General features: G+C 44.8%; 1 protein-coding gene across 1 annotated transcript in view; it reads left to right on the top strand.

Annotated features, from left to right (window-relative positions):
* The window catches only part of LOC134552207 (unconventional myosin-X-like), an 89957-nt gene that overhangs the window by 19262 nt on the left and 56923 nt on the right, over positions 1-13772 (top strand). Inside the window, exons 3-9 of the mRNA XM_063400670.1 lie at positions 445-603; positions 4230-4417; positions 4657-4791; positions 8884-9008; positions 10319-10332; positions 10932-11016; positions 12484-12587. Of these exons, the coding sequence (XP_063256740.1) occupies positions 445-603; positions 4230-4417; positions 4657-4791; positions 8884-9008; positions 10319-10332; positions 10932-11016; positions 12484-12587 (810 nt within the window). The remainder of the gene's footprint in view (positions 1-444; positions 604-4229; positions 4418-4656; positions 4792-8883; positions 9009-10318; positions 10333-10931; positions 11017-12483; positions 12588-13772) is intronic.

Genomic DNA, 13772 nt, shown 5'->3' with positions numbered 1-13772 from the left:
TAGCTTTTCCTCTGCTTCCCCACGGTCAGAGGCATGATCTCACCTGTGTTTTTTGTGAAAGGCTGTTCCGGGTCTCTTGGGAGCAGCTGCCATCATTATTCACAGTTACAAGTGCAGTAATACCTGTCTAGCCTAGCAGCTGGGGGCTGGTGCCCTGCACCTGTTAAGGGGAAATTAGGTAACCTTGTGTTGATTTGTCCCTATCAGTAGGGAAAGTGAGAGATTGTGTAGCAAAAGAAGGGAGTGTGCTGTATAGTTTCTGGCCAGAGGGCTCAAATATGTAGGAACAGGAATGGAAGGGTGACTACAAAATTAGGGAGCAGATTTGTGTCTTATTCATTTCCTTTTGCAGTGCCTGTGTTTAAAGGTGCACATTCCTGGTAGGAAATCAGGCCATGTGCCCAGGTGTCATGAGCTTATCTGTCTTTCTCCCCATTCTTCCAGGTGTTCCAGTACCCCAAGGCCACCCTTTCCAGAGAAAAGGTCTTACCCATGCACCAGACCAGCGTTGATGGGGTAGAAGACATGTCCATGCTGGGAGATCTGCATGAAGCTGCCATCCTGCTTAACCTTCACCAGCGCTACCAACAGGGTAACATCTATGTAAGTGCTCATCCCTTTTGGCTTAATGGTTTTTGTTTAGCTTCAGTGGTGCCACTTTGCATGTGAAGTACTGATGTTATCCTTGTCTCTTGAGGATAGGAATTGGAGGGCGTTTTCTGCCTTGCCAGCTCCATCATCCCTGTGAGATCCTACCCTTACCAGAGGGGCCTCTTTGCCTCTATGGAGGAACTTCCAAAACATGAATGTTCACCTCTGAGCTTTGTGGTAATTGCACAGCTCTGTATCCTCCATGAACATCCATGTTTGATGAGCTGTCTTTCACATTCCCCAGCTTCCCCATTATGGCTGTTCCATGGTTTATAAGGCCAAACAGACTGGAAAGTGCAGCGTGTGCAGGTTGTTGCTGAGCATCCCTTCTGATCCAGACAGCCGAAGATACTGCCTAACAAAACTGGGAATGCAAACCTGTTGCTTAGCTCTTCTGGTTTTACATGCAGTTGTGCCTTTTTTTTTTTTTTTTAATTGCTCTGCTCTCCTTGCACAGATTAATACTCATAGTATCTCCTGATTTCCCTCTCAGGAAGGAGACAAGTGTTAGGAAAGGGACTTGTGGGGAAAAGCACACCTGGGACAAGACATCCCTGAACTGCTGGGATGGCAGTGCTCTGCTGAGACTTGGAGAGAACAAGGAAGATAGATTACAAAGACTGCCTTACCTTGCTTTACTCTTACCTTGCTTGTCCATGCTATGTGCACACAGAGTTTTCAGAATATGACAGAAAAAATGTAAATCCCTGTCTGTGTTGCATAGCAACCGTTATCAAGGCAACCAAACCATATGCACCTGTATTCCAGTAAATTATCAGTAAAGTGACCCTGTTTCTGAACCTCCTCCTGCACTGGGTGCAGAGGAGGCTGTAAATTCTTCTTTTTGTGTTTTTTTGCTGTAGACACCTTTGCCTGTCTGTCGACACAGCCTTGTGACCCTGTGACAGTACCCGTGTGCACACACTATTTTGATGGCCCATATCCTTGCTGCTCCTCTTGTCCTGTATTTGACACATGCCATGTGTCTCTGCAGCTTTTGACCCATTTGGGTATATTCCTCCTGTTTCTTCTTCCTCAGACCTTAAAATGCAATGCAGGATTCTCTTCCTTTTCAGTCTGTGCCTTATAGCAGAGATGCCACAACACCAGCAGTGTCATAGCAGCCCTATCTCCTTAAGCCTTTCAGCCAGCTCTGATATGTCATTCCTTCTCTTATTCAGCATTAGTTTTGTGCCTGCTCTGTCCGTGCACAAAGGCGTTTAACACTTTACACGAGGTTTTTTGCCTTTGCATAGTGCACAAATCTCAGATGTGCACCTCAGGTCTGAAATTCTTGGGGCTGTATGAAGGGGCCTGACCTCTGTAACATGCTCAGGACTGGGAAGAACCCTCAGTACAGGATTATTAGCCCCACCATGAGCTCCTAAAGGGGATTCTTTCTGATCAGGGAGTGTAGGTAGCAGTATATCAAGACTGGTCTGGCACCCATAATTAATATACTGCAGCAGTACTGACAAGCTCAACAGTCCCTTTTGTTTTCCAGATAAATACTATTCAAACTCTACCCTACTGTTGAAGGAAATTATGTGAGCACAGCAAGAGCCTGTATCTTCCCTCTTCATTCTTACAATTCCTGTGTTCCTTAATAGAAGTAGACCCAACATAATGTGAGTTATGTAGAAATGAGCCAGGGCCTGTACTGCCACATTTGTGCTGTCCTTAGCAAAGCCATGCTAACCAGCCAAGTAGGATCTATTGTCCTGAGAAATAGACTTGTCACATGTGGTTTGTCCTGCTCTGGAGAGTTCTTTGGGGGCAATTACTTTGCTGATAGAGTAGCTGGTATGTACATGGTTTTACTGCTATTAAAAATCATGGATAGAAATTGCTATAAGGGAATGCATGGGATGAGGAGGCTGCAACTGGTAGGTGGAAAAGTTTCCTAGGAACACCTTTGAAAGAGATGGCTGTACTGGAAGAAGTTCTGGAAAGAACTTTCCAGAAGTTCTCTGGAAAGGAGCTTTGTTCCTAGTGAAACTTCAATGGAAAATGCAAACTGAAACATCTGAACATCTGAGAAGAAAAGATGCTGTGAAGGTCTGGGAGAAGAGTTAGAAAGGACATTTCTGTCTTGTAGTCTCTGGACATTGCCTGTTCCTCAGCTGCTTGTACAATGCTTTTTCCCCAGTTCATGTTTTCTCACTCAGTGCTTACCTCTCTCTCTCTCCACCTCTCTGGCCAAGGATCATCTGCTTGCTTATTGCTTTCATTACCAATGAATTTTATTTCTGCCCACAAAGGTCCCTGTCAGACAGTCCTCAGGACTTGATCCATGATAGTCTGTTTATACTGATAAGGCAGTTTGGCTTAGGTGATTTTTTCCCCCTCATGATCTCTGACTGCTGCTTTAAGAAATGAGTTTTAAATATTTTGGTGACTACAGCATCTTGTCAGTCTGGCTTCTGGCTTCAGAGTTTGGCATTGCTACAGGCTCAGATTTCATTTGGCCTGATGAGTCTTCCTTGTCACCAAGTGTTCAGTTTACAGCTTCTCAAGCAAATATATTCAAATGCTTTTGTATGTGTTGGGTGCCTTGGACTTAGTTCATGGTTTGGAAATAATGCTGGATGTTGTCCCTGATCACAAAGCTTGCAGCAATCCAAGTGTTTGCTTGGTCATGTCTGCTGGGAATGGGTATTCCTTGAGCAGAGCAGTCCAAGTCCCTGTGAGGGAGACCACCACACCAGCAGCATGGATGTTGACCATGTTACAAAGCCATCATTAGGAGAGAGGTGGCACCATTGCTCTGAACTGCAGCTCTGAGAATAACTGGATTTGAGCTGGTTGGCTGAACTGAAAAAGTCATGCCCCAAAAAGCAAAATTAATTTCCTTCTGACTGCACAAAATAATACATTTGAAATTCAATATTGTCTCAGAGTATTTTATTTCAAATCTTGCTACCTCTTTTTTTTGACCGTAAGATTTTGAAAGTAAATATTTTCAAAATAAAATGTTTAGAAAACATAGAAATGGACTTGAAATCCAGAGCTTCATCTTCAGCTGTCAATTTTGATTTGGTTTACCAAATGATTTAAGCTGCACCAAACAGCAGTTTTTCAGCAGAAGAAAAATTATATGCTTTAGTGGTTCTTTGCACACATGTGTAGTGTGTGTTTGTGCATGTTCCAACTTTATTCAAGAGGTTCTTGAACCCTTTGCTTAGGAGTGTAGATAGGGGAATTAAAGCTGTCTCCTGGCACTCTTTCAGTCCTGGCTCTGCTGTTCAGCTTCAAGCACAGTGCAAAGTAGCTGGGTATGAAGATGGCTTCATGTTTTTAAATTGTGTAAGCTTAATAACAAAGACAACAGGATAAGAATGTTATATTGTAAAGCAGCAAAATTGAGTGCCCCATCCATACCCAGCTGTACAGCTCCTTCTCTGGGGTTTGACATTCTTTGCCAAACTGTGGAGCTCTCTGCTGAAGCCCAACATCCTTATTTAGTCTTTCTCCTTCACCATGACTTATTTCAGGGTCTGGCTTTGTTGTGATTTTTTTTTCTCCCCCCCGCCAGGAGCTTGCTTCATTTCCTTTCTGTGTTTTGTTTTTCCCCATAGACAAACATTGGCTCCATCCTGGCATCAGTCAATCCCTACAAACCCATCCCTGGTCTGTACAGTGTGGATGCCATAGAGCTGTACAGACAGCACCGCCTGGGTGAGCTGCCTCCCCATATCTTCGCCACGGCTAACGAGTGCTACTGCTGCTTGTGGAAGCGTCATGACAGCCAGTGTGTTCTGATAAGGTCAGAAACGGAGAGCCAGCGACTCCATGGCTGCATCACATGCCCTGCTCCTGCTGTTCCATTTGCATTGACATCTGCCTGAATACCCCCATCATCCTCCCAGCCTTTGCCTGCTCCCTGCTTGTCACGGCTGAGGTGCCACGTGTTTATTCCTAGAGATCACTTCTGTGCCTGGGTAGGATGGTCATCAGCTCTGTCTGTCCTGAATTTGTGAACGAAATGTATGTTTTTCTTAACAGTGGAGAAAGTGGAGCTGGAAAGACTGAGAGCACCAAGTTGCTCCTGAAATTCCTGTCAGCCATGAGCCAGACCTCCCTTGGAGCCCCTGTGTCAGAGAAGAGCACTCATGTGGAAGAAGCCATCCTGGAAAGCAGGTACAGTCACCCTCATGGGCACCTGGAGTGCTGGGTCAGCCTGCCTTTGGGGGGGCCCTGCCTTTGGGGGGGCCCTGCCTTTGGGGGGCCCTGCCTTTGGGGGGCCCTGCCTTTGGGGGGGCCCTGCCTTTGGGGAGCCCTGCCTTTGGGGAGCCCTACCATTGGGGGGCCCTGCCTTCTGGGCAGCCAGGCCATGCATGGAGCCAGACCCAGGCAGGGAGGGTCACAGAGCCGGTGTCACGTCAGGGAAATGCGGAGGTTGCGGTCTTGCTGGGATGCCTCACCCTGGCTGATCTCTCAGCTGTCCATGGGTGGATTAGGCTTCTTTGCCACAGCAATGTGGGATGTGTGTGGCAGCTGGAGAGTTAATGCTCTGGCTCTTGGTTGTAGCTGTCCTCATGGTGAGTCCCTGTCACACTCTGACTCCTGGTTTCCTCCACGAGCCCCTGCTCTCCCCTGGCCTCCCTGAGTTTCAGGCTGCTGCTGTGTCTTGCCCTCAGGAGTCCCACGGGCCACCTGGCAGCTCTCCTGCTGTCCTGGCAAGTGATTTCATGGAGAACCATCCCTGGGAGCTGGCACCAGGGAACAACCATCACCCACCTAAACCCTGACAAGGCATCATGCAGGAAGAGAAGCGCGTGGTGCCTGAAGCAAATGTGTCTGAGAGAGAAGCTGGCAGCAGTGAGGGAATGGAGACACATTTCAGGGAAATTCCTTCATGGCAGAAGAGGTTCTGACACCCCTGAGGGACCATGGCCCATGGATGACCTGTGCTGGAACAGGGAGATGAAGGGAAAAAGTGTCTGGAAAACCTGAAGAAGAAGAATGTGGCTGAGGAAAAGCAGTAAGAGGCAAAGAGCAGCGGAGAAAATGAGGAAGCAAAGAATGACAGAGAGAAGCAGTCCCGAGTGTGACCCTGGGCTCCCTTGCTGCCGTGTTGGGGGAATTTTGAGGGAGTGGGTGTCACCTGAAGTAAAAAAGAAAGCTGAGGCTAAGAAATGGAGGAAAGTAGGTGTTTGACTTTAGTTAAGCCTGGGGAAGAGGCAGGAAAGATGCATCTGTTTTATTGTTTGTGTCCTTGTTTTCCTTAATACCTGAACTATATTTAATAAATTACATTAAAATTTCCCAGACTGTCTTGCCTGTGGCTGAAGGACCTTGCTGAGGGTCCTGCAGTTTGGTACTGTCAAGGCTGAGGCTGCAGCTTAGTCCCAGATGGAGCCTGTGATAGTTGCAGAAACCTCCAGAGGAGGCAGCTGTGAGAGCACTGTGGGTTTTAGGTCCTTATAAGCAAGAGCAGCCTTGAGCAGATGGGCTGCTGCCCTTGGACCTGGTGTTCCAGAGACTGTTGTTGGATGATTTATTCTTTACAGGTGTGCAGAATTTAGCAGGCATGGAGGCAACTTGGCAAAAGCTCTGAAGAGCAGTACAGTCATGACTCAAGATCTGAAAAATCGGCTTTAAGGCAAGCGGCTTAGAAGGCTCAGGCACTCTTAGCAGTTAAGTGATAACTTGACAGTGATCCAGAGAGCTTATGATGGTGGATAGGTGATTCCTGAGTCTGTAAGATGCCACAGCTGTGAGCTGGAGTAAGAGATCACAACCTGTTCCATGTACATCTCTACTGCCACATGAACTATTGCAATGGGAGTGCAAGAGAATCTGATTTGTCACCTCTTCTCCGAAGACAAGAAGCTGAAGGCCTGGCCCAGACCAGGAGCTGCTGCCACTCCTGTGGACCTACTTCATGCATTTGGAGTTCAGCTGCACTTGCTCTGACACCAGCCCTCCTCAGGTTCCCTTGTGGTGGATTTTCATCCTTGCCCAGGATGTACCAAGGAACAATGCTGGATTCTTTCTCAGTTTCAGACAGCAATGCAAAAAAAGTGTTCATCAGCTTTCTATCAGTTGCTTGTGTTGGAACATTAGTGCTTGGTGTATTTCTCACAAATCAGGCTCTCAAAACTCCTTTGGCACTGTTGATTTTGTCTCTTTTCCTTCTTGAAAATATCCATCAGTTCATTAAAAATTCTGCTAACTTTCAGCTTTTTTTCTTGCTTGCTTCACTTTGAAGCTTCCTTCTCCATGTTGGGTGCCTCTGCTGACAGCATAGCCAGCCACCTTCCCTGCTATTCACCCCCCTCAGGTCTTCAAATCTTTTTGTCTTCAACTGTACCTCTGAATCTTGAAGCTTTATATGGTGGAGTATTTCTGAACTCCAGGCTTTGCTTTCTGCTGCCCTGCTGAAACTGTTTCCCATTATTGTGAATGCTGGAGTGCATCCTGCCCACATCCAGCAAGCAGCCAGCATCACCTTCCTGCTGTGCTGCTCTGCCTTGCAGTTCACCCCTTCCTCAGGTGCCACACTCTGATGTGCTGCTGGACATTTGCTTGGCCCAGGCCCCTGCCCTCATTCCCTGCCAAGCCTGAAATACTTCACACACATGTTTGTGAGCCCATGGCCAAACTGAACTACAAAGATGTTTCCTTGTGCTTTTCTTATATAATTTAACATGATTTAGAGCCACGAAGATGGGCTAGCTGGCTCCTGCACTCTCACTGCATCTGTGGTGGTCATATAACATAACCCTGTCCTCCCCTTTTCTGGCTATCCCCGTTAATTCTGTTGATTCACGGCAGTGGTGTGTCAGTGGGATATTTCTGTGCCATGTCTTTATTTACATACTTGTTTCAGAGGTGTGGGTGTTGGAGCTCAAATTCTTCAGGGTGAGGAACCTTCCTGATCTGTGCGCCCAGATTGCTCTAACTGGCATTTCTATGGTTGTAGTGTGTTATAACAGAGGAATTTTCATTTTTATCCTTGTTACTTGAAAGCAATTGTTTCTAGAGATGTTAGGAAAATACTGCCTGGAAGGTTCTTGAGTGTTTCCTTAACCACAGCTCTCTCTTAGCTAACACTCGCAGGGCCTGAAGCTTTCTGCAAGCTCCAAGATGTTAGTTGTGGTTATTTTTTATGCTGTATTTACTACCTTGTGAATAATCCCATATCTGCCTCAGTGGGACTGCACAACAGATCTATGGAGATGTTTAAAAGCCAATATTTCTCAGGGTAATAACAGCAATAATTTTTGTTTAAAAATATGTATGTTTTAAAATTAGACATGAACACAGGCTGTTCTTGTAGCATCTCTGTGATTCCTTGCTTGTCAGCCCTTCAGATTATTTTAGAATTTGTTCAATTGCAGAAATGAATATTTTAATCCCGGATTCAGTGTGTCAGTTTGAGTGGTTTAGGCTTTTCTCTTGTACTGTTCTGTGAAGCAAGTACCAAGTATTTAAACTTTTTTTTCCTGAAGATGGGAAGGTGACCAGCAGACAAAATTCTTGAATTCATGGCCAGTCTGACATTTGGTGATAGATTTTTTGCAACATTTTTTTTTTACCTGAAGTGGATGATATCGCTCTCTTAGAATGTAATTTTCAAATCTGTAGTGTGTGGATAGTCCCTCTACTTGGAAACCATGTAGCTTATATCACCCTGAGCAAGATTTAGGTAACAAGGCCCTGTGTGTTCCAGTATCAAATTTAAGTACCACACAAATTGTTTTATTACTGTTTGTTAGTTTGAAGATGTTTCCCTGTAATTTTAAGAGATGGTTTATCAAAGGCAAAAGGAAAAAAGGTAGAATGAACGTAGAAGTATGTTGTTTAAATCTACAGAGTCTTTGCCCTATATGTCTGATGCTTCTGAAAATCCTTGAAAAAATGCAGTTGCATTCATGGGATGGGCAGTGTGGAGGACATTACCTGGCTGGGTCTTGCCACCTTTCATTTCCTGAAGTCACACTGGTGGGGAATGCCCTTGACAGTGTGAGCAGCAGCTGCCCGTACAGATCGGGGACTGATTTAATTAACTGCAATCCCAAAGGTTTAAAAATTATCTAGCAGCATGTTAAATTGCCCTTGCCATCCTTCCTTTCCCTTGAGCTCTTCCTGCTTGTCCAGGCTGGTGCTGTAACAAATAAATCTCTCATGGCAGAACACAGTTTGCAAATGTCAAAGGACTGGGCAGACACTTTGTTTTAATGGTATCCCATCACTAATCATATCTTCATTGCCTTGTTTCTGCAGCCCCATTCTGGAGGCCTTTGGAAATGCCAAGACAGTTTATAACAACAACTCCAGCCGCTTTGGCAAGTTCATCCAGCTGCACTTCTCTCAACATGGACACATCCAGGGAGGCCGAGTAACTGATTGTATCCTTTCTGCAGTGGACCAGAAATGGACTGAGTGAGCAAAGATGAGGAGGGGCTCAGTGTAGGTCAGGAAATCCCTCATCAAAGTTTTTCAAAGTCAACTTACAACTGTGGGTAAATTTGCAACTTAAAGAGGGAAGAAGTTTTGTTTTGTGGCTCTGCAGCACCTAACTCTGGGAACCTTTTGTCTCAGTACTGCATTAGGTAGGGACATAGTTTGACTTTTCATTTCTTTAATCTCAACACCTGATACTTAAAACTCTGGAATTTTCTACCGAAGATCCTTCCCGGTTGATAGCATCCTGTTTGCTCCACATAAAATTGTTCACTTATCTTAGCTCTGCCAATGAATTTATGATTGAGAAAAGTGAGACCAAATAAGAACAAACATATTCTGCACAATATTTGGGTGCAGAAGAGAATTATGAGTCCCTGTTTTGGGCTGCCATCTTCAGTGCACCTTGGAACCCTAGTCATAATCACAGAATATCTCAGGTTGGGCAGGACTCGTAAGGAGCATTAAGTCCAACTCCTTGCTCCTCTCAGGACTACCTAAAATGAAATCATATGACTTATGCACCTTGTCCAGATGCTCCTTGTCCTCTGACGAGCTTGGTGACATGACCACTTCTGTGGGGAGCCTGCTCCAGTGACAGCAAGGACAGTGAAGACTGGATACAGTCAAACTGTGTTGTGCCATGATGACTTTCTTCCCTGTATGCCCAGGTACCCCTCTCCCAAAGGCTTTGACATATCTTTTGTCTCCATGAGGCATGTCAAGCTGCCCTGGCTACAGCTCTTGATGTATGTTCAAAGCTGCTGCTGACTGAAAACCACACCAATTGCCACTGGAGTGGCAGCCAGATGAATTTATTGCTGTTGTAAATGACAGCTTGGATTGTTTGGCCTCTGCTCTTTGTGCTGTCAGTGGATTTAAGATAGCGGTCTCTTGCAGGAGCAGTGAGAACTGATGCACGGCTTGCTGTGTGCAATGCAGACTTTCAGATAAGAGTAGCCTCTAGTCTCTCTAGGTGTCCCTAATATGGCTTATCTATTGTTAGGTTATCTATGCTCTATCTGGCCCTACCCTTTTAAATATCTCTTAGGCACATCATACCTCCTTGGACAGTGAATAGAGAGGATGATCTAAGATGATGTTTAGAACCACTCTTTACCTACTTCCCAAAGTGTCAGTTATTTCATGATTTGTTGCCGAGTTCATCCCAATGTGTTTAGAAGATTTTTTTGCCTATCATCAAGAAATCTGTGCTTCTGTCACTTGGATGTTTTTTCCCTGACATTCTATTCAGATTTACTGGAAAAGGTAGGTATCACCTCTACTGAGTGAGCCCTCTCCTCACAGGAGGTGTGGCAGTGCCAGATCTCCTGGATGAGGCTGTCTCCACTGCAGTGTGCAGACATCAGCTCCTTAGGTGCTACTGCTGCAGCTGTCCCAGCTGAGGAAGAGGCAGAGGAGCAGGAGCAATGTTTGTTCTGTATCTATCACGGCCTGTTCTCCCATCTTTGATAAACTCTGTACATTACAGAGATACTCCAAGAAAGAACTGTTTACCAAGGAGAAAGGGAGAGAGAAGTACCTGGAAATGCATCTCCACAGAGAAGAATGTGGAGTACAACTCCAAATGCAGGCATCTCTGATTGGATGTGGTTTACTTTGGAGTCAGGAATTCACTGAGGAGCAGGGCCAGAACTGACAAAGTTCAGTTTGTTCATGTGTATGCTCTGTTGCACAGCCACAAAGATTTGATGTAGAATTTATTTAGACAAAACCATCATTAAATATCAAGAAGCCCCTCTTGTGCATTGGCCCTGGAGATTAACCTGTATCCTGGTCCTCTCTTTGCCTTTGCAGCCACAAGTCTGATCTTTTTCTGCTGGCTACTCTTGTATTCTTTGTTTCAGAACAGGGTGGTACATCAGAACCCTGGGGAGCGGAATTACCACATCTTCTATGCTCTGCTAGCTGGTGTGAGCGGGGAGCAGAAAGGTAATTCCATTTTCTGGGATATATCTCTTGTCCTGTTTCCAGTCCAACATGTGAAGCAAGTGTGAGTCAGTTAGAGCATGGATATTACAGGTACTTGATTGGCTGCTTCTTGAAGGCTGCCATATGGTGATTTTGTGGGAAACAGAAAGGAGAGTTAAGAGAAAGAGGCTGAGGATGACAGAAATTCCTTATGAGAAAAGACTTCAGGCTTCTGTGCTGGAGGAAAAAGTATGTGCAAAGTGATGAGACAATGGAACTGGCTAGAGGCAGAAGAAGGGTAAAGAGTCTTGATTCAGTTAGTGGTGGGAGCTGTTCAAGGAGTTCAAAGGATGGACTGATAGATATATTTTTAGAACAAGTCTTCAGTATAGGTAATAGTAGAGAGAAGAATTACAAAGACCAGCGATGTAGTGGAAGTACTGGAGCCAAAACGTGTCTGAACAAAGGGTTTATAGCTCTGTACTCGGGGAAGGGAAAGGTGGGTCTGAAAAAGTGCACACAGAGAAAGTGGCAGCTGCAGCCTGTGGATGCATTCTCTTTGTAGTGCAGCATCCCCCTAACAACATTTGTGAGTATCTGTCCCAGGCATTGCTGAGCACTGATGGTATTTCTGGAGAGGTCAGATAGGCAGGCAGGAACATGTTACAATTGTACTCTGGTTTTGAGGGCCTGGGGAATTTCTTTAAGCTTTTGTTCTCTGTGTGTTAGGATAATCAGATGGAAGATTTGGGCCTGACCAGAGTAGAAGTCAGTTTTAGGGAGTACATGCAGGGATGTCTACTTCAATAGGTCACTTCAGAGATCAATGTAAAGCAAAGGAAAATAGTGGGGATCATGGTTATTATTAGGGAAAACATACTAAACAAATTCTTTTATTCAGCAGATCTCTGCTATTCCTCCCCATCTATTTCTCCAAGCTGGTGTCCCAGGCTCCTTCACCTCCTGCAGTGTGATTTTGGCTCTTGATCACCCTTGCCTCCTTTCTCCATTGATCTTTTAGTTCTCCTACATTCTTTTCAAAATGAGGGATCAAATATGCAGATAGTGTTTAAGATGTGGTTGCACAGCAGATATACAGAGACCTAATTCTGGTTTTACATTTAGTTTTGTGAACAGTGTTCAGTTTTTAACTGCTGTCTAGCACTTAATGTCTTCAGAAATCTGACTGTGACTCTCTGAACTCTGTGTCAAGTGATGATATCTAATTTAGAGGTGATTACCATATGTATATAGTTAAGACCATTTTTCTCTACACTTTTGGGGCTAGAATTAATTTATTTTTTCTTCAGTCAATTCAGTATTGAGATATTCTTCTGAGACTCCGCAGCTTGGGATTTGACGGTTCTAAATAATTTTTCATACCATCTGCAAGCTTTGTTACAGCACATCCTCCTCTTCTATGAACAAAAAGACTGGGTTGCTAAATAAATTGTTGTCTCTCCCCTGCCTCTTTTTCTTCTGTTGCAGAGAGCCTCTCCCTCTGTGAGCCAGAGACTTATCGCTACTTGAACCAGTCTGGCTGTGTGACAGATGAGAACCTGAATGATGTAGAGATGTTCAGTAAGGTCATGGTGAGTCCACTCCCAACTCCTCCTGAACTTTTGGGAACAGTCTCATGGACTAAACATGCTGCATGCTCTAGATCTCACAGGTAGAAATGATTTGCGCAAAGCCAAAGTTTGTGCTCAACAAGTCCAAAACTCAGCTAAAACAAGACTCAAAAAGTGGCTTTAGTGTACAGAAGTGGGGGAAATTGGGTAACAGTATGAATAATAATTTAGAATGATAGAGAATTTTGGGGAGCAGAACCCCACCCCATTGTGGTTCATGGGAACCTCCTAGATAGCCTGATTCAGGAAACCCCACTCTGACCATTAGAAGGGGAACAGTTTGGTCTGAAGGTACTGTTCTCCAGAAATGTTCCAGTAAAGTTTTATCACCTGTGCAGATCACCCGTTCTGAAATGCCACAAAGATTCAACAGACACTGGTTTATCAGAGTTTAAGGGATTAGCACAATGAATGTGCAAATTCATGTTTCATTTGATAAATGCTTTTTGGCTTGAAGGCTTTAATAATGTAGGTGAAACCAGATAGGCAGGATGAGTAGATTCAGCTTAGAATTTCAGTAGCTCCTAGTTAGGTGTGATTTAAGGGAAGGAAACACCTGTACAGCAGAAGTTTCAATGGCAATATGGTATTCTTCAGCTGAAGAGATGCTGGAGGAAAGAAGGGAACTAGAACCCCAGAGTGCCCCACTGATAGGGTGAATGCATGAAGACTAGGTCCCACCTCTCAAAGTCAATTTATGCCCCAAGAACCCTGGCTCATATGCAGGCACTAAGAGGGAATGTGCCATACTTCCTTATTATCTGATAATCTCTCTCCAGCTATCTAGCAGTTAATGCTGATAGCCTGGTTTTAAATCTTACTGCATAAATCTACTATACTAAGAATGAATTAAGGGGGTTATGTGGATCAGGGTAAATTAAGTATCTTATATGGATCCATCCTTCAGGGAAGAAAATAAGCGAGAATGTGGAAGCCATCCAGTAACATCTGTAACCTGTGCTGCCAGCGCTCAGGGTAGGATTTCCTCACACAGGCACAAACATGTTCTCCCTGTGACACACCATCAATGGTGGCAGCAAAGTCCAACCAGAGGATGGGGCAAATGCCCACCTGCCTTGGGTGGCAATACAGCAAATGTAGGAGAGAATGGGAGACAGTAAAGATCATTGACAAATGTATACCTCA

The sequence above is a fragment of the Prinia subflava genome, chromosome 6 (assembly GCF_021018805.1).
Source record: "Prinia subflava isolate CZ2003 ecotype Zambia chromosome 6, Cam_Psub_1.2, whole genome shotgun sequence".
Lineage (NCBI taxonomy): Eukaryota > Metazoa > Chordata > Aves > Passeriformes > Cisticolidae > Prinia > Prinia subflava.
The sequence above is the reverse complement of the archived record's forward strand: the minus strand, read 5'-3'. Positions and strand labels throughout refer to the sequence as shown.